The following is a 24,082-nucleotide window of genomic DNA, read 5'->3' as shown; positions in this document are numbered from 1 at the left end:
AAGTTGAAATTGTCGGCATCCCAGTTGTGACACCTCACTCACTAGAACTCATCATTTGGGCAATTATTTCTCCTAGCTTCTCATACTTTAAGTGTCAGTGTCAGGGGGAAGGACAAAAGGAATCCTTGAAAACTAGTTGATAAAAGGACTACTGTAACATTTTAAATTTTTGTTGCATTATGTAAAGTCTTTTAATTCACGGTGTGTTCTGAAAGCAACAAGCAGAATACAGCCCTAGGCAAAACAAGAACAGCAGACAACTGTGGCATCTAGGTGAGTTATGGGTGTTAACGAGGCACAGTGCATTCAATTATAGGCAACAAACTAGGAAGTATGGTTTGTTCCTCTACTCTCAAGGTAACAGGAGCTTTTAATTGTGGGACAATATTTTGTAAGTTACTACTTTCTACTGTAGCAGAAGCAAAGGCTACATTGAGAAAATTATCTCATTAATTTAATACTCTGAAGAGTCATGTCTGGATATTAATTTAGTTTAATAGCTCAACTAGAGCCCCTCTCATTCAGGAATTTTCTTTTCTCTTTATGGAAAATGTGTGCATGCATGCAGCAGTTCTCAATTTGTGTGCCTGTGATGTCTTCCTTCCTATATTACAGTAAGCCCCTGAGGGCATTACGGTACATGTTTGTGCATGCAAAGCTCACTTCCAAACATGCACTAGAGTTGCTGGACTGTAACCTCAGCATCTTAGTGTATTTTTCCTTTTTTCTATGAAAAGGTATTTTTACTTTGGATTTACTCACATTTGGACTAGAACAACCTACTAACTGAAACAAAAGTTATAAAATCAATAATATATCATATAAGATTTTAACCATGGCCAATAATAAATTTAAATAAATATATATCATGGTATAAATGTCATTAACCATAACCATTTTTTACCTGTCATATACAAATTAGATTTCTGATTTATTCTCCAGAAAAAGCATAATACACTTTAGTTAAGGAAGGAATGAGATCAGGCAAAGAACATTAAGAGTGGAAGATTTTCAGTGTTGGAAACGTATTAAAGCCAAGAGGGTGAAGTGAACTTAAATGGAACCTTGGGGAATACCAACAAAAAGTAGAAAAGAGAAACTTAGAACCATTAACAGAAACTTAAACAATTGGTGAAAAAGAGCATGATCCATGGTAATTAAAAGCAGAAGAGAGATCTCAAGAAGAGAAAAACAGGGGGAGAAAGAGACTTAGCACAGAGTAGATAAATTGGGAACTGGGCAAGAGCAATTCTGAATGAATGAACAGATCAAAAATCAGACTGATGCAAATTAATGAGAAAACAGTGGTAAATTTAGGAGTCAAGAGAGCAAGCTTGCCTCAGGAATGGCATATATTAGGCCTACCCCAATCTGCTCTTCCACTACAAACTGTGAGTGAAAAAGTGTGGCTATTCTAGAGTGGTGAAATGGAAGGATCCCAGGTGCTATTCTGAGAAAGGGAGAGAGAAAAGGGTAACCCATAAGCACTAAAGAGTGGGGAAATCTTTTGTTGTAAGAAAGTGGTATATAAATCTAAATTTATCTTTAAAAACCCAAAAAACATAATGGATTCAATCCAGACTAGTGAACTCCAATACATATCCACTGAGAAGTATGCGTCATTTAGAAATAGGATTATCTTCCAGGTAAGCATGCATAGGAATGCAGCCTAAGACCTACTTCGTTCCCATTAAAATCTATGAAAACTATGATACAGTAGTACCTTGGCTCCTGAACGCCTTGGAAGTCAAACATTCCGACTCCTGAACAATAGAAAACCGGAAGTGAGTGTTCCAGTTTTTGAACGTTCTTTTGAAAACCGAATGTCCAACGGGGCTTCCACAGCTTCCGACTGGCTGCAGGAACTTCCTACAGCCAATCAGAAGCTGCGCTTTGGAAGTCGGACGTTTCAGAAGTCAACTTCCGAGGTACAACTGTACTCATGACTTGTTTAAGTTCCATACTTGTTGCAGAAATGAAAATTGCTGAATATGATTGCATACTAAGGGCAGATATACACCATACGTTTAAAGCACCAGACTTTCCCCCAAAAGTCTTGGGAACTCAAGTTTCCTCCTTGCAGCTACAATTCACATCACCCTTTAACAAAGTACAGTTCCCAGGATTCTTTGGGAGAAGTCATGTGCTTTGAAGTGTGTAGCATGTGTTTCAATATATGGTATGGATCTGCCCTAGGTGTGACTAACTTTTTCAGGATCCAACCCAATGAAGTTTATTTTATGCATTTGTTTTACTTATACTTTATCTATCTTTTAAAAAATCTCACACACTCTTAGGCTGCATGAACAGAAACATACATTGCAGATCAGCAGTAACAGTTGCCCTCAGTTCTGTGCTGGTCAGGCAAAATCTAAAGTACTGTGTCCAGTTCTAAGCACCGCATTTTAAGAAGACTGTCGAATTAGCTTAAGAGTAGCAACATTGTGTCCTCTACTGTAGGGGTAGGGAACCTGTGTTCCTACAGATGTTGCTGACCTGTAACACCTATCAGCCCTGATCATCAGTCATGCTGGTTGGGGCTGATGGAATCTAACATCTGACGGGAGGCCACAAGCTAACTGCAACCTACTAGGAATTTTAAAGCCTGTGGGCAAAGCTAATCAGTTTTCCATGCCTACCGGCAGGTCAGCAACAACTAAGTGTTGTCTTTGCAAAGCTATTGTGATTTCACAATACCATTCTCATATTAGGCAAAATTAATTCTGTGCTTGTCAGACCCTGCCCCCCTTTTGGGAATGAATTGCAAGAATGAAATTGTATCTGTAGGCTTGCCGCAATATTATTGACTAGCAGCTGCAGCAACTCACACAAAAATGGCAAGATATTGCTAGCCTCGTTCTCCACAGCAGTCTTTTAAAGATAAATTGCCCAAAGTCACAATTCTACAGCCTAATTACACCATACTGAAATCTTATTACAGGAAAATGTGTCTCCTTGTGCGTAACTCAAAATACAAAACAAATTTAATAGATACAGCTAAGTGCAGTGTGCCATGGCACCCTGGGGTGCCTTGAATGATGGTCAGGGGTGCCACAGGCAACACTGGCCTCTGTCCCTCTTCCCTTCCCTCCCTCCATTCTCTGATGCCCTCTCGTGCCTCTGCCTCCCAAAGGCTTGCATAGCTATTTGTTGCAGTAGCCCTGGCTACAAGCTCCCCAGGTAAATTGTGCGTCTGGAGCCGGCCAGCAGATGCTGGGTGCCTGGAGCTGATGTGGCATCAAAGCAAGCAAGCAAGCGGGAGAGGGAGCCCAGCCAGTTAGTCTGCCAGCCCTTGCTGCTGGGAATGGACAGACAAGTCCCAGGCCCATGTGGGGCAGTGTAAGTAAGGGGTATCTCTCTTTGGGGCAGGGAAGCAATGCTGTTCAGAGATCAGCAACAGCCACAGCAGCTGCCCAAAGGACTCCCAAGAAGAGGAGAGGAGGCTGAGGGAACACTCTACAAGGGAGGGTGTTTGAAAAAAGGTGAGAGGCTGCCAGCTCTGCAGGAAAGGGGAGACATAACTGGGCACCTGAATCCTACAGGGGTGCTGCAGAAAGAATGTAGTCGGTCAATGGAGCCATGGACTTGAAAAGGTTGAAAGCTGAAGTATTCCTGTGGTATTTTTTCCAAACCACAAGGTGTCAGTATAATACATTTTCCTGGGGATGTGTTTAGAATTTACAGATCAAATTTTTGGTAACTGTACAGGTCCCACAGTATCAAAATTCCAAATTGGGATTACATTCTATAAAGGCCAACTAACATTAAAACGAAGAGTGAACTTTCAAATAATACACAATTGTTCTCCAGACTGAATGTTCAATAAACTTTTATTTCTGAGGGTGCCATTCAACTTGTATTGTCTATGCTTACAGTTCTGTTTTGATTTTTTAAGGAGTAAGGCTGTAGAGCAATGTAATGCTATAAAATTTAACAACACAGACTCATTATCTATTACCTTTTGCAGGCCATGCCTCTTCTGTATGCCACAGATCCTTTCTTATAAAGGTATTTTATATATCCTAACATGCCCTTTAGAACTTGTACTACATTTCAAGTACATTACTGCAAGTTTTCAATAGACTGGAATCCAGGAATCTTGGTAGTGCTGTTCTAAGTTGACGGGTAACATCAGTAAGACATGCATATTGCTATCTTAAGAATGTCTGAGCACTGCAACATATTGCTGCACACCATCCCAATCTCAGAGTGGTGCAAGATTCCAGGGTTCCAGGCGCTTACACTGGGTTTGGATTCTTCAGAATAAGGCACAGCAGAGACTGTGGTGTCTTTATGATATATGGTTTAGTTACACATATATACAACCTGAGCCTACAATGGATGGGTTCACAGCATTAAAACGCCAAAAGTGCCTTGCTTCTCCCATAGCCACAGCCTTGGATTCCAACAGAAATCAGATATAGCTGCGTCTCCCAGCTGTCCAGCCTCCAGCTAACATAGCACAAATCTTAACACTGGCTTTTGTCTTTCTAAGTACCAGACAATTGAGGGAGAGGGCCCACCAACTTGCTCTCTGGCACAGAGTCACTTCCTTTGTTACCTCAATGACCCATACTTAGGTCATTACTTCAGCAGGAAGCTATGCTGGCTATTCCAGGAACTGAATCTGTGCTGGATCATCAGCAGTAACATCTAGACCATGGGAGCGTTTCAGCCCTGTTCTCGAGTTTGTTCAAAACCCAAAACAGCTTTATCTTGTTTTCCTTTCTTTGAATTTGTGTCATTTAGATTTTTAAACCTTTTTGTAAAAGCAGCACTAGAATTTTCACAGTTGAGTCTTCAACCCCTTATTATTGTGCTTTGCCTTCTTCAAGTTTGGCTTTGTTTAATACTTGCTATTTACCGTATTTTTCGCCCTATAACTCCCGCGGGCTCCCCAGGCTTGCGGATATCTGCCCGAAGCCCGGGGCGCGCTGCTCAGCGCGCCCCGGGCTTCGGGATGCAGGCTGCTGTCCGCAAGCCTTGGGAGCCCGGCAAGAACCCGACAGGTGTGCACCGACCCCTCTCGCTCTCCAGGCTTCAGCGAAAGCCTGCATTCGCCCCATAGGATGCACACACATTTCCCCTTCATTTTTGGAGGGGAAAAAGTGTGTCCTATAGGGCGAAAAATACGGTAGGTTTTCAAACCTTTTTTGTAAATTCAGTATTAGAAACCGTACTTTTGAGTCTTTAATCCTTTATTACTGCGCTTTGCTTTACCTAGGTTGAGCTAGGATTATAATACATCAGAATTTTGGGGGTTCTACCCTTGTTTGAATTTTGGTCATTTAAAGTTTATGATTTTTCTATTTCCTTCTGAGGAAACTGAATAGTTCAGTGAAACGAGGTTTGTAGCCGGCATCCCGTTAAGGCTTTGTTCTATCTTAGGTTTTTCTATTTTTTTTCTTAAGCTTTTTGATTTTTATTATTTAGTTGATTTCCACAAGATAATATTTCTAGTCGATTACTTCTCGTAATTTTCACAGTATTTCATTTGTTTTGTGCAATTTCTCAGTTCCCTGGCTGTCTTTTTTCTATTGGTTTCTTATACTAATGCAGCAGAACGGTGGCTGTATTTAGCTGAGGAGCCAAACTGTAATCTGCATTGCCTATTTTTTTTTTTGAGTAAAGGAACAAAATACATTCCTTTTAAGAATGACATCACTAGACAAGAATTGTTAGTATTATTTATTTATTTACTTATTTATATATATACTGCTTACATACCAAGAGATACACAAGTACAGAGGTCATTTGATGTCAATCTGTTTTAGTGTATCTATCTCAAATTTCCTGCAGTCCCCAGTTCTAGCCCTACTACAGTTCTCATTTAAGCCTTAAATCCTCTTGTTTTTATTTTCAAAAGGTGATGTACTTACAATCCATTGGCACAAAAGAACAGTAAACAATCAAAGGCAGCAAATATTGGTCAGAGAAGATGTTTCTAACAGTCTGATTCTGTTATTCAGTTTCATAGGGTAAGTTCCACTTACTGTTTTTTTCCGTGTTTAAGATGCTCCCATGTATAAGACAACCCCTATTTTTTAGAACCCAAAATTTTAAAAATCAATATTTTTAACATCAAACAGAACAACTTTGAGCTTTTTTTGCAGAGGTCACCCAAAGTTAGGGTTACAATATTTCAAGAGCCTGAGCCCGAATCTGAGCCCAGACTGCCTGCCCAAACCCCTGTGCATTCACCATCCGTGTATAAGACCCTAATTTTTTTACTAATATTTTTTAGCAAAAAAACTTCATCTTATACACAGGAAAATATGGTAAATGTCTCTCGTCTAATGCTACACTAGAAGTGAGGAACCTTCTTGCAATTATGGACCAGACTTTCTCAGAGAGAAGTGACTGGGGTCATGTATCAGTGATGGTGGGGTCAAAGCATAAACATCGAACTATACATTCATTGATCTATTCACACATACACATATACAAGCTTCACTTGCTAATACAATTGTGAAGGGGGCAGAATGCAGCCTTCAGTGAGGAGGAAGGAATGTGGCCTAGGGAGAGTGCCATAGGCTGGATTGGCGGGCTAGATTTGGCCCATGAAGCAAATATTTACCATCTCTGTTGTATATCATAAGTGTGTGTCATAACACCAGTTGTCAGGCCAAATATACACTTTCTTGGAAAATGCATAAAGAGATAACTTACAACACTTCTAGTGTGCTGGTATTTCCCCCTAGTCTCTGCATGGCACAGCCATACAAGGGCCATTTCATCCCACTCATAAGGCCAGACAAGTAGCATTTTGGCCCATGGGAACTTGAGGCAGCTGGTACAAACAGCACCAGTTATGTCTACTATAGCTATTTTGGGGCAGCGGATCATTGAGTCCGTCTGTTCTACTCTCCAAATAAATTGTGCTTCTGTTGTAACCACATTTTTCTTTACATCCCAAACCTTAATGCAATTCAGTTACGATCTTCAGCACACATGATTTCCCAAATTGCATGAAAATCAGGAGTTTTCACTTTTAAGCAAACATTATTAGAATTGGAGTGGTATTTAGAAATATATGTCCTATTTATTCCTGCAGCACTCACCACCCTGACTTAGGTGCCACATTATTAAGGAGGATAACTGTTAACTGACCTTCCCTGATACCTTTGGCAACTTCCTAATACAAGAAATCAACTGAAACTGAAAGTAAACTCTGGCATGTGCTTGATCACTTGTGCTATGGATACATGTTTCAAGAAAGTATAAGTAAATAATTCACTTATATATCAGCGAACATTTGAAAATCTCAGTTAAGGAAATGTGTAGCAGTCAGACTTTGGAACTCTCTCCCCAGAGAGATCAACTTTGCCCTATATAGACTTAAAACCTTTATGTTTTGAAAGCTCCTTGGCCTTTAAGGGCTTCTATTGACCACCACACCTACATTGCTTTTTGAGGTGGCGCTTTTTAGTAGGGTTTTATTGATATTTCATTGCTGCTGTCTCAGTTTAAAATTATTAATTATTAATTTTAAACTGCCTTGAAAATCCCTTTGCAATATCTTAGATCTGAGCTCTCGGTTCAGCTTTATATTAGGGCCAGTTTAGCCATTTAAACTGCAATCCATAAAACATAAAGGGTCCTGCAAGGTCAGACCAGAGCTTTATCAAGTCCAGCACTTACTTCCCACAGCAAGCAAGCAAGGTGATGCTTCATGGTAGTCCACAAATGGGGCATGAAGACAATAGCTTCTCCTCCTATTGCTGTCCAGCAACTGGGATTCTGAGACATAGAAGTGCCATATAACCACCACATAACATTATGACCAATAGCAACTGATGGACTTATCAATCATGAATACATAAATCTTCTTTTAATGCTAGATAAGAAGGCTGCAGACTCATGTGCTTAAAACTCAGGTATGCTGGGTTATGTGTTGTGGGATAGGATGAGAACTTAACAGGAGAAGGAATGAGTGGATGGGTGAGGGAAAATGAACCCTGACCAGCCACAACTTATTTCTCCATAGCCCACCATCTTTGATGTTTTTCTCTCCAAGGGCTCACTTCCAGTCCTGAAGCCTGTGAGGGAGGAGAAGGAGTTCAGGCAATGGACTACAAGGAGGTAAGCTATGGAAGGGATAAGGTTCTAGTGCACTCATTTTGCTCCTTAATTTGGACCCCACCTGTTCTTACACCTTGAGTATCATCAGAGATCCTAGATTCAGCAACTGTCATGTATGGCTTGGCATTTCTGGTTGTGACAGGAATTCAGCTAAATGGAAGTGGCCTCTCTACTGAATGATCTCTGCTCCAGCCATAACAATTTAACCCATGACTCGCTGCCATTATGAACATCTCCATATCAATTACTCCACAATCCTGGCAGCTACCGATGAGCACAAGTAAACTCATGTGGAGTTTATTCACCATAGGAAGAGTGGCCTAGTGCTTAATATCCAAAAAATCAAAGTGCTGAACCAAGAAGCACAAAAGAACTTCTCTGCACCACAAATCCAACTTAATGGCGTAACATTTTAAAGTTTTGATCACTTTTCCTACCTAGGCAGTTATCTTTCCAGCATCACCTGAGCTTTCTCCCAAATGAAATGCAGAGTGTTTGCCATTATTCATATATTTAAGGATTCATGTTTCTGAGAATGGTGGTTGAGAGACTAGCTATGAACTAGAACCCAACTTAAAACTTTTCCATATCTTACTAGGTGGCCTTAAGCTTCTGTATTTTTCTCTGTCTCTCACAACACACAGCATAGGGCTATAATAGTACTGTAGTACAGCATTTATGCAAGGATTACTGAAATGTATGCAAAGCACATAAAATGTTTTAAGTACAAAGTATTGTTACTATGTATATAACTTATTTTGAAACTTACATCACACCATCCTTTAGGGCACATAAACTCATGATCAGACTCTGAAATCTGCAATACTTTGCATGACTGGCTTGTAGAAATATGTCTCACACAAAACAGATTTGGCATCTGGATACTTTTCCTTCCAGATTCAGTGCTTTACTGTGGCCTGCACAGACCTGCCCGTTAATAATTTCCAGAGTGCTATCTGCTCTCAAGGATTTCTGAGCAGCAAGACAGTATGCTACTTGAGTTCATTAGAGCAATCACTGTCATATTCAAGCTAAAATAATTTGGACAAAACAGTCAAGATGCCATTAAGCCCTATAATGGGACGGCCTGTGGGACATACTAGATGGTGCTGATGTTGACAGTTTTTCTTTAAAACATTTGAAATAGCAAGCTGACTGCCAAAAGTAGAGAGAGTTATTTTTACAGTTTTCTATGAGCATGCAGCATGCTCTATTTGTTATCAGATGTTAAGTACCAGTTCTGTCCTGTACTTCAAAGGTGTCTCTGCCTCAACAACAAATATAAGAAGTGAAAAAAGCAGCCAAGTAGCGCTGCAGATTGCCTATGTCACTGGAAGGGGCTGTCACATTTTCAGCTGGCTGGAGTAAAAAAAAATCTGTTTTCCTCACACCAAAATACCTATAACTCTGTCACCAAACCCAAAGGGTTGTATCCAAGTGAGTTTTATTCAGAAATCAGTCATATCCATTTATTCAATAGGTCCACTCTGAATATGACTAATATTGGATACAATTCCAAGTATTTATATATATTATTGTCCCTTGGGATGAACTCCAAAATGCTCTTAGAAGGGAGTAAGCCCCATTGAACACACTGGGACTTAACCTTTGAAAAATAAGCACATGGTTGAAGTGTAAGAGTGCATTAGAAACAATTAAGTTGAAAATTAATACGTATTTTAAGTTCAAAAGCTTTTATCTACTTACAATTAAAATATTCCTTAAATTATTACCTCTTCTCCCCAAGTGATATTGAAAAAAATCTACCCTTAGGAGAAAAACTTTGGTGGGCAACCCTGAGTCAGTTGAGAGGAGTTGGAGCAGTACCACTTTTGGAAGGTGATTGCAACCACTGGTGTTTAAAACCCAGAACTTTTTGTATTCTAAAACAAGCTATTCTTTAAATGAATATATTACAAATGTAGAAGTCTGGTTTTATTTTGTTTTTAAGTACTAGATGGGGCAAATCAATATTGTTGGTGGGATGGTTTCTGTGTATGGACTGAGTCCAGCCAACCTGTGGCCTGCAAACCTTGAAAATCTTGGTTTTCATGATTGCAATGCACATGATTTATTGCTTAATCAAATGGCCGCTACAATAAGTAAAATAAGATTTAATACATTGCTGATATGACTCAGAAATCATATCATGCATTTCAGTGTATCTGTAGAATCAAACCAGTCTCCCAGTTTGTTTATAAAGGCACCTCTCAGTTTTTGTGAAGCTACGGTTAACTGAGCTAATGTAAGTAATAATGTTAACACACATTTTCAAAAGGGACTTCTTTTTATAAGATTGTGACATTTGATAGCCCAGGTAACTGACGTGACAAAAATCTTCGCCAGGGTAATTTAACAAATAATGGTTAACAGAAAATATTTTCCATTTCTTTATAAGAATGTAAAAATTCCTTTGGTTCACCAGGCCTTTTAAGTTCAAACTATCTATGTACTGAGAGCAAAGGAGCTGGAGTAAAGCCTCTATGCAATTAACACACTGTTATCTCCTTGCATGGTTCTTTAATGTGAGGATAGCAAGGATACAATCTAGCAAGCATGTTTTTTTCGTTTGGGTTTTTATTTTATTCTCCCCCCCACCCCAATGTAGTAGAAATACCTGGCAAAATCTCAGAAGCCAGGAAGAAGGCTCTGGAAGACTGGCAAAGGACAAGAGCAGGATTTCAGGTCCTTTCAGATCTCCTTCATCATCCTAATGACCATAAGAAGCAAAATAAATTATCTTTGTATTTCTAGTCTTGCATTTAGTGATGAAAACCTATCCACCACCACCCCAAATTATTGGAATCTTGGCTTCCCCTGTAGTGCTTGAGACCCAGGTAGCCTCAGTGGATCTACAGATTCTTCTCTTCACCTCCTAGGGCTAAAAGAACTCACCAATTTCCCTGCTGATACCAATGGACTGATGGGTTATAACAATTTATAAATAGAATGTTAAAACAGTTAAACTGAATTACAGTCAAGAAAGTAGTATGGATCTTAAAATATATATCTCAGCTGCCAAAGGCCCAGGGTCAAGCATACGATGAAAACTATATATCAAAGGTACCAAGTGCACCTCTGTGCGGAGGAAATTCTACAACTTAGGGGCTGCCATAGAGAACGTCCTCTCCCAGGCTGCCCCCAGATTTCTGAGGGTGGTGGAATTACTAAGAGAGCCTCCACTGCCAATTCTAACACATGAGAAATTCTGCAGGGAAGGAAACAATCTTTCAGATATTTGGGTCCTATTTTATTTAGGATTATAACACGATCCTCCGTGCGCCAGTAGCAGTTTAGTCATGCTGGCCACATGATCTGGAAAGCTATCTGTGGATAAACGCCGGCTCCCTCAGCCTGAAAAGCAAGATGAGTACCACACCTCATAGTAACCTTTGATAGGACTTAAGCATCCAGAGGTCCTTTAGCTTTTTATCTATAACACTAATTGGGCCCAGAAGCAAAGAGCAACTGGTATATCTTTTTTTAAAAAACAGGGGTTATGCAAGTTTTAAATGGAAACTCAATAACCTGACTGCTGAATTTTGGTCCAGTTGAAGTTTCCAAGTCATCTTCAAGGGCAGCCCCATGTAAAGCATGTTATAATACTCCAGTCTGAAAGTTACAAGATAATAAATTACAGTGACCAGGAAACCTCTATCCAAAAGAGGGTGTAGCTAGCAAAGCAGATGGAGCTGGAAAGAGGCACTCCACATCATCAAGGTCACTTGAACCTCCAGTGGCAATGTTATACATCCATTAAATAAACAGATTCAAGCTTTGTACTTGAAGAAAACATCCAGAGAAATCAACTTATTGCTCATGATGCAACAGCATAAACAACTTGCATTCACTGTAACAGTATAGTTTTAAAAGAAATAAGAATAAATAGGGGGGGGCATATACCACAATATACTGATGTACCCTGAATCATAACAAAAAAGAGAAAGTGTAGAATAATGCCATACAAATGCCAACTAATGAAAACGACAGCCTTCAAAGCAGCTCAAGCGCAAGTCCTATAAATAGTGGTCAATTGTCAGCTTGTCAAAAGATGCAGCATGCCTCTGGATTTGAGTCACACCCAGTGAAGCAATAAGCTCTGCCAGAGCTAAAAATAATACACTATCTCAACTGATAAACTAGTCTGTAAGTGAGTGTACAACTGGAAAGGGTACACTACTCTGTTCAAGACTGTTCTGTTCCAGTTGAACAAAACAAAGCAGCGGCTTTATCAACACTGTTTCAGCAATGGAAGGAGTAGTTATACGGCATTGGGTGGAAACTCCAATACGTTATCAGGAGCATTTTGCTGATCAAGATTTGGATGCGTGCAAACTAAACCACTCTCTGTATGCCTTGCCAGGCCCAGCCTCAGCCACTCAGACAAAGAATATACATACAGTCAAGAGTACTGCTGAAAAAGAGCAGAACCATACAGATGAAGAAAAGCCTAAATTTCAAGTCTTACTAGATGTTGTGCAGTTCCGTCCTGAAGATGTTATCATTCAAACCTTTGAAGGCTGGCTCCTGATCAAAGCTCAGCATGGACCCAGGATGGATGAACATGGCTTTATAGCCAGAAGCTTTACTAGACAATACAAATTGCCAGACAGAGTTGAAACAAAAGATCTGAATGCTCTTTTCTGTCATGATGGCATTTTGGTTATTGAAACTAAGACCCTGAGCAAGAAATGAATTATAGACTTTTTGTTACTGGTGAGACAATATTGTTCCTACTATAGCTTAAGCAATTATGTACTGTGGTGCTCTGCATGCAGAACTGCATTTACAATGAAGATAAAGACAAGCCTTTGCATATTTTACCCAGTTTGATTGTTTGATGTGAAAGACAGTATTTGCTCCCAACAGCTGCTGATGTACGGACATTCATAACAAGGCTATCTGACAGAACAGCATGAAGGCTTGAAAAGATGTACAAGATGGATGCAAAAGAATGTGTAAAGGGAAGGTTTTACTAAAGAAGAGCAGAAACAGGAAGCTGCATTTGGAATCTTAAGGCACTTGTATTCAAGAGGCAAAAGATTTAAGCCTAGAGCATACTTTTTATTGAAATAGGATTTTCATGCTGGAAACTGCTGCATTATTAACACTGTGGCCATGATCCGAAGAAGTAATTTGTGTATAAGTAAACGAACCAGACAGGTGGACCTCTCTTTACTATAGCAACTATAACAACTCCTACTCCTGAAGAGGTAAATCAATTTCTAAACTGAACAATAACTTCTCAGTCCCAGATATATTAATATACTGTATTGAACAATTGATCTTCAAAGTGTTTTTCCTCCAGCAAAGATTTGTTATATATGCTCTTCTAAATACTTCAACATTCTGCTTTTGGGAGAACAGCAGCTGTGTAAGTAAGTCTGCTCCTTTCAAGTGTAGTTAAAATAAGTATGACTGCTGAGCTATGAATAGTAAAGGAATTCAAAGGAGAAAGAGCCAAGCTAAATACAGGCTCTCATCACGGGCACCTGTCATTTGGAAACATTAAAAGATAAAATATTGTTGCAATTTATCTAGATGCTTTTTAATTTTATTACATTACCTGGACTAAGACTGTTGATGCAAAAGAATGCCAAATCAGCTCTTGCCATCAGCTACATGCACTGTTGGAGGACTTAATTGGGGGGATGGGAAGGAGAAAGGAGTGCCTAAACCAGCCCCCAAGACTAAATCCCCATATCTATGAGGTGATCAGTATTGTCAATGATTTGGAAGCATGCTTGGAATGAACCACAGTTGCAAACTGATTGCTGCCTTGAAATTCTATTCTGTCTCCAGCTCAGCAGCCTTTTACACTCCCAGCAGGATGATGCATATATAAACACCTCTTTCTTTGTGTATCATTAGCTGGATCAGGTTAATTTTAAGTTTAAGATCTGAAAAATTGCTCAAAATTTATGAAGGCAAACATGCATCTGGAACCATACAAAATGGGGAAAGCAACTGAGTAACTTAAGAGTAACAACAACAAGAAACAGTAGAGAATACTATAGTGCTTCCAAGCAGGGGCTTGATCTGCAGGTTAATCTTAACAGGTTGTTGAGAGATCACAAATGGGTAGTTGGGAGCAAACTTTTTTTTTTTTTAAAAAAATATTTTCTTCAGAAAGGAAAAATCTGGATTAAATCAGAGTTGGCATTTTTGATCCCTCTTTGTTTCTCTTTATGTATTTCCATAAGTCATTACAGTTTGGGGAGACCAATATTAAATGATAATCTCAAAACATTTTATGAAATATCTGCAACTGGATTTCCAAGGGTTGATATATTACAGCAGGAATGTCCAACCAGTAGGTCACAATCTACCAGTAGATTCCCGGCTGATCCTGGTAGATCGTGGGATCCTTGTCATGTGCATAAAGTTAAGGGGGGGGAGCTAAAAAAAACCCCTGTGCAATCCACGTCAAAAGGCAAGTAGATAAATAGGCACCCTCCCTTCAGATGTGAAGGAAATAAGGAGCTATCCTATCTTTAAAAGACATCTGAAGGCTTCAGGGAAGTTTTTAATATTTAATGCTGTACTGTTTTTAACACTTGATTGGGAGCCGCCCAGAGTGGCTGGGGAAACTCAGTCAGATGGGTGGGCTATAAATAATAAATTATTATTATTATTATTATTATTATTATTATTATTATTATTATTATTACCGCTCCAGCGGGAAGGTAAACGGCATTTCCATGCGCTGCTCTGGTTCGCCAGAAGCGGCTTAGTCATGCTGGCCACATGACCCGGAAGTTGTACGCCAGCTCCCTCGGCCAATAAAGCAAGATGAGCGCCACAACCGAGAGTCGGCTATGACGGGACCTAATGGTCAGGGGTCCCTTTACCTTTTTTTAATCCAAAAAAAGCTCAACAACTCTGGACAATCCACTCACCCCACGCACACTCCTCCTCCCTCCAATGACAATGGGTAGATCACTGTCAGTTTTTTAATGCTGGGAGTAGATCACAGTCTCTTGAGAGTTGGATGTGCCTGTATTACAGTATAAGTGCTACATGTGACACTTTCTAATCTGATGAGACACAGTTATGAGAGGTCTGCAAAAAGCACCACTATTGCTCATAAGTAGTACTGTGAGATTTTATGAGTTCCATATCACTGCATGACATACATAGTTTAAGGCACAGTCTGACACAGTGATAGTCTTTTGAAAGTATCTGTTTGCTTTCTTCAAGTGCCTGGGCCCATGGATGCCATTGTATACATTGCAAAGCAGATGTCATCAAGCCATATTAAACTTCCTAAGCAGCTTATATTTATAAGCAATCACAAAAACTGTTCCTGACAGTATATTTTTTTCTGCATGTTATACTAAGCAATTTGAAAATATTTTCTTTTAAAGTTCTTAAGGCCAATAAACAATAATGCTCCCCATCCAAAAGTATCATCCTTCAAACCTTATCCACAGCAAGATTAGATAGCCAAAACCACCCAGTGAGCAAAATGTTTACAAGGCACTTCTATTTTAAGTTCAGCATGAAGTAGATCGCATGAGGTTTCCCTTCAAATTAAAAGACATAACATTGTGTACTTAACCTAATTAAAGTTTCACATTTTATTCACAACTATTGAGAGCCTTGCCTCCTGTCATCTGTTACCCCCATCTCCCTTTTCCCCAAGGGATGGCCTTTTTTGGCTTGGAGAAAGTGGGAGCAGAGTGGCAAAGAGAACCTGACACCAAAATCTACATTGGTAGAATAAAAACCTAAAGGTGGATAACTTAGAAGATGTTTTTCGTTTTGTTTCTCCATCTTCCACTAACTTAAGTAGACATCTATTCATAGAAATCAAACAAAATTATTTGCATACAAGACTTAAGTTTTTGAATCAATGAGTTTAGCACTTTGAACTGAAAGATACTTCACAACATGATGGCTTATGTGTGTGGTACGGAAGCTGTACTACCCGGGACAGGTTGGGGTTGTGCAGAGTTGTTAAGGCAGCAGAGAGCATTGTTGGCTGCCCACTCTCCACCTTAGAGCAGATTTATGCCACAAGGTGCCATAGGAAGGCACTGGACATAGTAAAAGATCCATCGCATCCTGGTCACTGTCTCTTCGAGCTCCTGCCGTCGGGACGGAGATACAGGACGATGAAGACAAGAACGAGCCGTCTTAAGAACAGCTTCTTCCCCAGAGCAATCTCGGCCCTGAATGGGAAGCCTGGACTTTGAAAGTCATCTAATCTTCCTTGCGGTATTATACTGTATTGTTTTAATTAGTGTTTTTATAGTTGTTTTGATTTTGTGTGGAGTGCCCTACCTGGGTGGATGGAGCAGCCAAGTAATTTCGTTGTTCCCGAGAGGGGGCAATGACAATAAAGATATTATTATTATTATTATTATTATTATTATTATTATTATTAACAGATTTTTGAGTAAATCAAGCCTTTTCACAGTTCTGATTCTTGGAACTGAAGCTAGTGTTATCTGCAAAATTCACATATTAATCTGATTAGCATGGGAAAGGAAGTGACTTTAAATGTATTTCATCAGTCATTTTGGCTTGTAATTCTTAGATAATGAAAGTAAATCAGCTGACATATTTCACAGATATACAATCATTATTTTAAAAAAGCTTTAAACAGTACCTCATTCACATTTAAGAAAGATCAGCTGCTCACAGTTCCCCAGAGAAATTGATTGATGCAACTTAAATCTTAGAATGTGGTAAGAATTTGCTTAATAGCAATCGTACAAATGAAGCAATTTAGCAACAGAGGTAGCAAAATTTTAATATGTACAATATAGTGCCATTCCCTTCTGACATGTGCTAGTATGTTCTCGCACTGTGTTTTATCAGGGAAAAAAATATGAAAGGAATACTAGTGGGAAGAACAGATTTATCAACATAGGTTTGTTTACAACAAAACTATAGATTAGTGGTGGACTCCCCCCCCACAACACACACAATTACTGTTAGCTTTAATGTAATCACATATAACGCTTCATTGTGAGCAGAAATGCACTTAATAACATATTTTTGTGAATTGGGGGGGGGCAGATTCCCCTAGAGGTCCTGGGTACCAGATTCCTCCTCCCTTAATTTCTAGATTTAGTAAATGTAGAAGATTACTAAATACTTGAAGTCTTCACCCAGGTGTGAGACAACTTAGCAGTGTAAAAAATCAGACTGAATCAGTTTCCTGGCCTGGAACTGCCTGGGGAGAAAAACCATCATGTAGTACAAGGAAAGTAATGGGCAATTGACACAAACAGTTACCCTGTGCGAGTGTGAGCCCCTCCTCCCATGAGGGGATGATGAGCAGGGACAAAGGGCATATTTAGGATTTCAGTGTTTGATTATGTAACCTGGGAGGGAGAGTTCCATGTGGGCAGTGGGTGGTAGTGTAGGCTGAAGGAAAACTGGCCTTTAAAAAAGGCGTTTTGGAAAGGGGGGCAGACAGAACTCCATGTGGGGCTGGCTGGGAGAGGCTGTACACACAGACTGGGGAGCATGGCAGTTCTTCTGCTCTGGGCCCAAGCTTGCTGAAACTATGAGGGCAACAACAAGATAGATGTACTCCATCCTTCAACTCAGGTGTAAATACGTGTAAATGAACCATATTTCTTCACCAGCCTGACCCATCTCTGCCTCTTGACCTTCCTCCTTCCTTGCTTCAGTTTCTGCCTCTGATTCTGGACTTCTCTCTGCCACAGACTTTCCCAGGTCTATAAGTGCTGTTACCTCTTTGCTTTCTGACACCTCCTCTACCCAGTCTTCTACCACTTCTCCCTATGATCACTCATCATTGTCCCACCATCACTGTCCTGGGAGAGACGCGGTGGCTTGGGCAAGTGCAGGCTCCGCGCTGCCCAAACGGTCCACCCGTTGCCTTCCTCCCCCCAGCTGTAGGGCGGCTGAGTGGGGGGAGGAGGCAGACTCCGGAGGCCCCGCGGTGCGCCCTGCCCCTATGGGTAGCTCATGCTGCCCCAGGCGCCCAAGCGGCTTCCTCCACCACTGCCAAGCTCTGAGCCTTCTTCGCTTGTTGGTTTCCCCAGCTGGTTTCTCCCATCATTCCTCTGCATCTAACCAGTCCATGACAAAGTTCTTTTTCACTTAGATTTCTAAGCTAGAAAGTTAACTGTATTACTACTTTCAGTGCTTTTTTTTTTTAAGAAAAAGAGATGCTGGAACTCATCATGAACGTCTCTCTTGTTCACTTATAATGGCAATGGCACCCACCTGAGAGGTGCCAGAAGTGAGTTCCAGCTGAAAATAAGCCCTGACTACTTTCATATTCAGTCAAATAAATTACCCTCTTTCTTACATCACATTAGAATCTGTATTTCATCTGGATATCTGGACAACGTACCTTTTCTGTCTTAGAAGAACTGTACGATGAGAAATGCTGATGTACTTCCACTTTTTTAAACCCTCCTCATCTCAAAACCACACATGGTATCAACTCTCAACAGAAATTACTTATCCAAGTTCAAAATATCTGCAGAACCGGTAACTCTGGTTTCCAGGGAAATGTTCTGTTGTTACTCTTTCAAAATTCTAAAGCATATGGTTAGAGCAAAGCAAATCACCTCTCATAAAATACAGTGAAAACTATACTTTGAGTTATTATTTATAATGAACTCAGGAATGATCTGTGTGTGTGTCAGCACTAAGTCTGCAAAATAGTATTTTGCTTTTCACTGGTAAACTGCCTTTTCATATTACAGTACTCAAGGTGGCTTACAATCCGTAAAAATGTATTTTATTGAATAGTTTCATAACTTCATTTCTGACACCTCAAAGATGAGTCTGGCTCAGAAGGGTTTTCAGGGCCAAATAGCACCTGATGCAAATTGCAGCTTTCCCTCCTCCCATTGCTTTGGGGCAATGATTTTCAAAGGGACCACAACAAGGAGGAAAGTGTTGACCCTCTCCCTGTAATCCTGAGCCTGTCTGCCCCTACCCTGCCCTGCAGCTGCTTTTTGCATTTTTTAAAAGGTTCAAGAAACTTAGAGATGCATTTCCATTGCCATCAATGGGAGCTTCCTTGTCCCTCAACCTCCATTTGACCACCCAAGATACTACATTGTCCACGAAGAAACACTGTTTGTAAGTAGTAATATTAGGATAGGTAGAATTGAAATGTTTGTTTATTTTCATACACCCAGTGCCAGCCCACCCATGAGGCGGGGTGAAGCAGCTGCCTCGGGCAGCAGAAACCCCCAAGGCAGAACCCTTGTAGGTCCCCAGCTGGGGGTGCCCACAGCTGCTGGCAGCAGCACTGGTTTCAGACAAGATCTCATGAGAGCTCACCAGAACCTGCTAGCATCATCACCACTTCATGCCACCACTGCACAACCTAGGTAAGGGATGCTTCAGCAGTGGGGGGGGGGGGAGCGCAGGGCCTCATGTGGTGAAATGGGAACATGCCGTCTCATACATCCATTCCCTTTTGCCTTCTTAACCCTTTTAATAAAATCTCTTAAAATTGGCTGTTGGAGTTGTTTGCACCAGTCTCAAAGCGATACTTCCTCACATGCCTAGACTATTAGACTTCATGTTACATGTGTGTATCAGTGGGATTTCACCATGGAAAGCAAGTTGCCCTGCTTCTGTAGGGACAGACAGGAGTGGGCTGGTGCTACTCCTCTTCCCTGGCATACAAATTGGTGTTCATCACTACATCTTGTAAGACGGCATTTCATAGTTTAAATATGTGCCGTGTGAAGAAATGCTTCCTTTTGTCTGAATCTTCCAACATTTAAATTTATTGGATGTCCCCTGTTCTAGTATTATTAGAGGGAGAAAAGTCTATTGATCCACATTCTACACACCATCAGTAATTTTATAAACCTCTATCATGTTCCATTTTAGTCACCATATTTCTAAGCTCAAGACCTCCAAATATTGTAATCTTTTCTTATGGGGAAGTTGTTCCCATCACATGATCATTTTGGCTGACCTTTTCAAGACTTGCAATATCCTTTATGAGGTGTGGTGGCTAGACATGTGAAGAAGGCTCAGGGAAAGAAACTGAAAAATTGGGGGAAATTTCTTGGTTTTTCTGTTCTTTTTTCCTGCTCCTTCACATCTCCACTTGCAACCAGAATTGAATACAGTATTCAAAGTATGGGTGCACCACAGATCTGTATAATGGTATTATAATTCTGGCAGCTTAATTTTCAATCCATTTCTTGATTATCCCTAACATAGAATTTATTGCTTTTATAGCTGCTGCACACTGCATTGACATTTTCCTCTGGCTATCCACTACAACTGCAAGATCAAGTGCCAGCAGAAGCAAAAAGAAATAGCAGTAGTGCGGAGGAGCATGTGAGGTTTTGAGTTCCCTGCCTCTATATCCAATACATGCAGTATCACCAGGATAGAGCCATTTCTTTACACAAAGAATAAATTTCACAAGAACTGAAAGTTAAAAGTTACAAGGATAGCTATAGCTGTTTCTCAAAATCAAGACTTTCATGTTCAGCTGAACCCCAAAATCCAAGTTCTATTCAAATGTATATAAGATAAAAAATTACTGGTGATCAAATATATTTCAGCATTTATTTTCACTGATTGCTGAAAGACCATGTATTACGGTGCAGTATATATTTTCTCTGCTTTTAGCCTGGTAGCTTGATTTTCTAAAACGTTTGGTGCCCCCTAGTGGTATTACGTACATTAGTTTCTAAAGTTCTGTATGAAATACTGATACAATTAGAGCTAAATAAAATAATTTAAAACAAAGAAAGCCAATTCATAATATACTGAAAGTATACTTTGTTTCTCCTGGAAGTTTAAATCATGCTCTTTTAAAGTAGCACTACTTCCTTTGAATTCATCTAGTCCAGGGATGAGGAGCTGTTTCATACTTGTTTGATGCCAAATCCCACAGAGAACACAGCAAGGATGGGGGTGAGCAGCAAGGCTAAGCACCCAAACCACAGATAGCTCAGAGTAAGCAATTCATCCCAACAAGGGTTGGAAGTAGCCTGAGGCCATTGTATCCGGACTACTTCCTCCAGACTCCACCACCCTGTAGAGAACTCCGGAACCTTAAGGGCCAATCCTCTTGCATGAAGACGGGCACTCTCCCTGTGTATCAGAGCCTTTCTTCTGGTGCACTCCCTAAACTGCTGGAGTGGTGATATATGGTGGGAGACATCTGGCTTTTCAGGGGAAGGTGGCTGTGCAGGGCTGGGCTCTAGCCCTATAGATCCAGTGATCTGGGAGGTTTTTCTGGGGGCTGTTTTCCAACAGCCTCAGATGCAATGGTCTCATTATCTTCAGCAGTCAGCTCTGGCTCTGACCCTGATATGGTTCCCCATCTGGTGCCCCTGCAGCCCCCAGGTCTATGTCCAGATCACTGATAAGAGTCAGGCAGGAACTCCAGCTCCAGCTCCAGCTCCAGCTCCATAAAAATGGACACTGGTTAGTAATTAAGGCAGTTGCACAAGAGTCATGGTTTCCCCAACTGATCTAGTCCAACACACACACACACACACACACACACACTCCATCTATCACAGTAGCCTATCACAGAATATTAACCAACAACAACATATTACCCTATCACAAAACTGAAATATTGTAGATGAATTATTTGATTCCATTAATTCAGAGGTATAGCAGATTGGTAGTAGCTATCCTGCGACTTGGGAGCCACACACAACTTTTGGGTTGTTCATTTCTCTTCAAGTTCCAAGCGGGTAAATAAAGTGATGTTTCAAGCCAACAATTTATTCTTGTTTTTCCTACACCCCCAGCAACATACTAGATGTGAAGTGGAGAAAACATGGGGAAAGGGAACAGTATTAGCAAAGACTGTAGCACACAAGTGTAGCTAGTGGCTACAAACCAAGGGCCATCCTGTAAGAGAAAGAATGAATCATAATGTCTTGGCTCAGGAGCTTTATTATTACTGTATTTTTGCTGTCAAGGAGGGGAAGAGATGCTTATTGGATTTTCTGCCTCAGGTTCCCAAATAACTAGCCTGACTTGGATGCTCTGTTCCTTAATTTGGTGGGAGGCGGGGGGGGGGGAGCATTTGCTACTTTGCTTCAGGCAGTAAAATGTATTTGGCCAGTCCAGAGGAAGAGGATCTTTAACTCTTTGCCCATGTCATGGTCCTGTGTAGCATTATAAACAGGTTTCTTTCTGGGGGAGGGGAGCTCCAATTTTTTGTTAAAGCACAAACGATGAGTTAAATCCCCCTTCCTTATAGTCCCATGGTGATTTATCACCAGCTGCTGCCCCCAAGTTATTTATTATCTACACAAGAACTAAAAATGTCAATAACATAAAGTTTAGTTCCACTCTGAGCAATGAACATACAAATCTGAATTTACCCTGAGTCTGGCTACCAAAACTATTTCATCTGCTCACAAAGGCCTTGACACCTCGTTGGGAACATCCATTAAAAACATTTCTTTTGTGTTCTCTATAAAAGAAATAGGTTTAAATATCTCACTGCTAATCACAAATTGAATCAATATTTCATGGTATCATCTTGTTAACAGTCCTGCTACTTCGGAAGCTCAGGGGTGAATGGCAGAATACTACCACCCAGACAGAAGAGGGAGTTATATCAGCAGATTTGCTGGAACCCATGATTTGCAGAAATGCACAAAACTTTAGGGGAGAGGGAAAACAAAAAAATCCCAGTCTGGAATGAGCACGTTCAATGGAATGGTGGGGGGGGGGGCAGTAAAACAACTGGGAAGGGAAATGGAGTGGAACAGCATAGAAAAAAGCATGGTTAACTGAACAGAAGTACTCCACGGTGCAACTTTTTGTTGCAGGTCCCACTTGTACCTTTTATGTTGTTGTTGCACTGACCTTTGCCTTCCCTCACCTATTGCACCTACCTTTTATCACCTCTTACTCATTTCATGGTGTTTTAAAATGAACACTGAAGAATGGACAATGTCCTTTGCTCCGCAAATCACCTAGCAATATGTTAAGTATTTATCAGAACTACATTCCACTGATTTCAATGCCATAGTTCTAAGTATGAAGGCTGAGAGTTGCAGCTTAAAGATTTTTATTTTAAACAGATGGAATATATTGTGTTGATTTTAATACTTTAAACTTTATGTGTGGTGTACTGTACTGGAGACCTTACTTAGAAACATTTTGTATGCATTCCATAATTTTAAAGCTCTCCCTGCACCAAATATCTGACTGAGACTCACACAACTTTCAGAGCACTGCTGAACACAGAACAAAATTTCCAAAATTAACAAGTGTCCCCCTGTTCAGCCTGCTACTTGCTTATATGTTTCCAGGCAGCCCATTAATTATTTTTCCCCTGGAGCAAAAAACTCATGAGAGTGCTCTGACAACAACAGCAAATACACATGACAAGGTCATATAAAACACATGACCAGTCAAGTTTATATCACTGGTGTTACTGAGGTTTTCCAATAATATATATATATAAAACATATCAGTGAAGTCTATTTATATTATGGACAGAGTGCAAACTCAAAGCCCATTTTCAGTATCCTTCCAACCCAATCCTTCCAATCCACAAAGTTATTTCTGCAGCTTTACCCTCTTAACATTTTTCTAAGGTGGTCAATATTTACATTGGTGGGGAAAAAACCAGAGTATAACTATGTATCTACACACAGCCAGGTCTATTACATACAGAGGTCTATTCTGAAACTGTTATGTTGTACCGTTACACAGTACAACACAGTATTAATGAGGTAGGGTGGCATACAACGTCCCCTCCATTTCATCCTCACAACAATCTTCTGTGGTGGATTAGGATGAGAGGTGGTAGCTAGCTCACGTAACTCAACATGATTTGTGGCTGATATGGGATTTGAACCTAGTCTAAACCCATCACTAACCTCTTCACTACACTGACTCTAAGTGTGTACATCCAGACTAAATCAGGAGAGTTGCCACCACATTGGCACCCTTGGAACCGTACAAGTGCACAAAATCAGAAAGCACTCTCCCACTGCAGTCTTAGACTTGATAGTAAAACCAAGCTGTTGCTTCTGCCTTACTGCCA

General features: G+C 40.4%; 1 protein-coding gene across 2 annotated transcripts in view; it reads right to left on the bottom strand.

Annotated features, from left to right (window-relative positions):
- Nucleotides 1–24,082, bottom strand: part of ARL15 (ARF like GTPase 15) — a 182,177-nt gene that overhangs the window by 153,912 nt on the left and 4,183 nt on the right. The window contains exon 3 of one of the 2 annotated variants that reach the window (XM_081213203.1): nucleotides 10,700–10,792. The exons of the other annotated variant lie outside the window; for it this stretch is intronic. Coding sequence (XP_081069329.1) covers nucleotides 10,700–10,792 — 93 coding nt within the window. The remainder of the gene's footprint in view (nucleotides 1–10,699; nucleotides 10,793–24,082) is intronic. 2 annotated transcript variants of the gene reach the window in all.

The sequence above is a fragment of the Podarcis bocagei genome (genome assembly GCF_964188305.1).
Source record: "Podarcis bocagei genome assembly, chromosome: 11".
In the NCBI taxonomy this organism is placed as follows: domain Eukaryota; kingdom Metazoa; phylum Chordata; class Lepidosauria; order Squamata; family Lacertidae; genus Podarcis; species Podarcis bocagei.
Note: the sequence above shows the minus strand (reverse complement) of the source record. Positions and strands in the feature narration are given on the sequence as shown.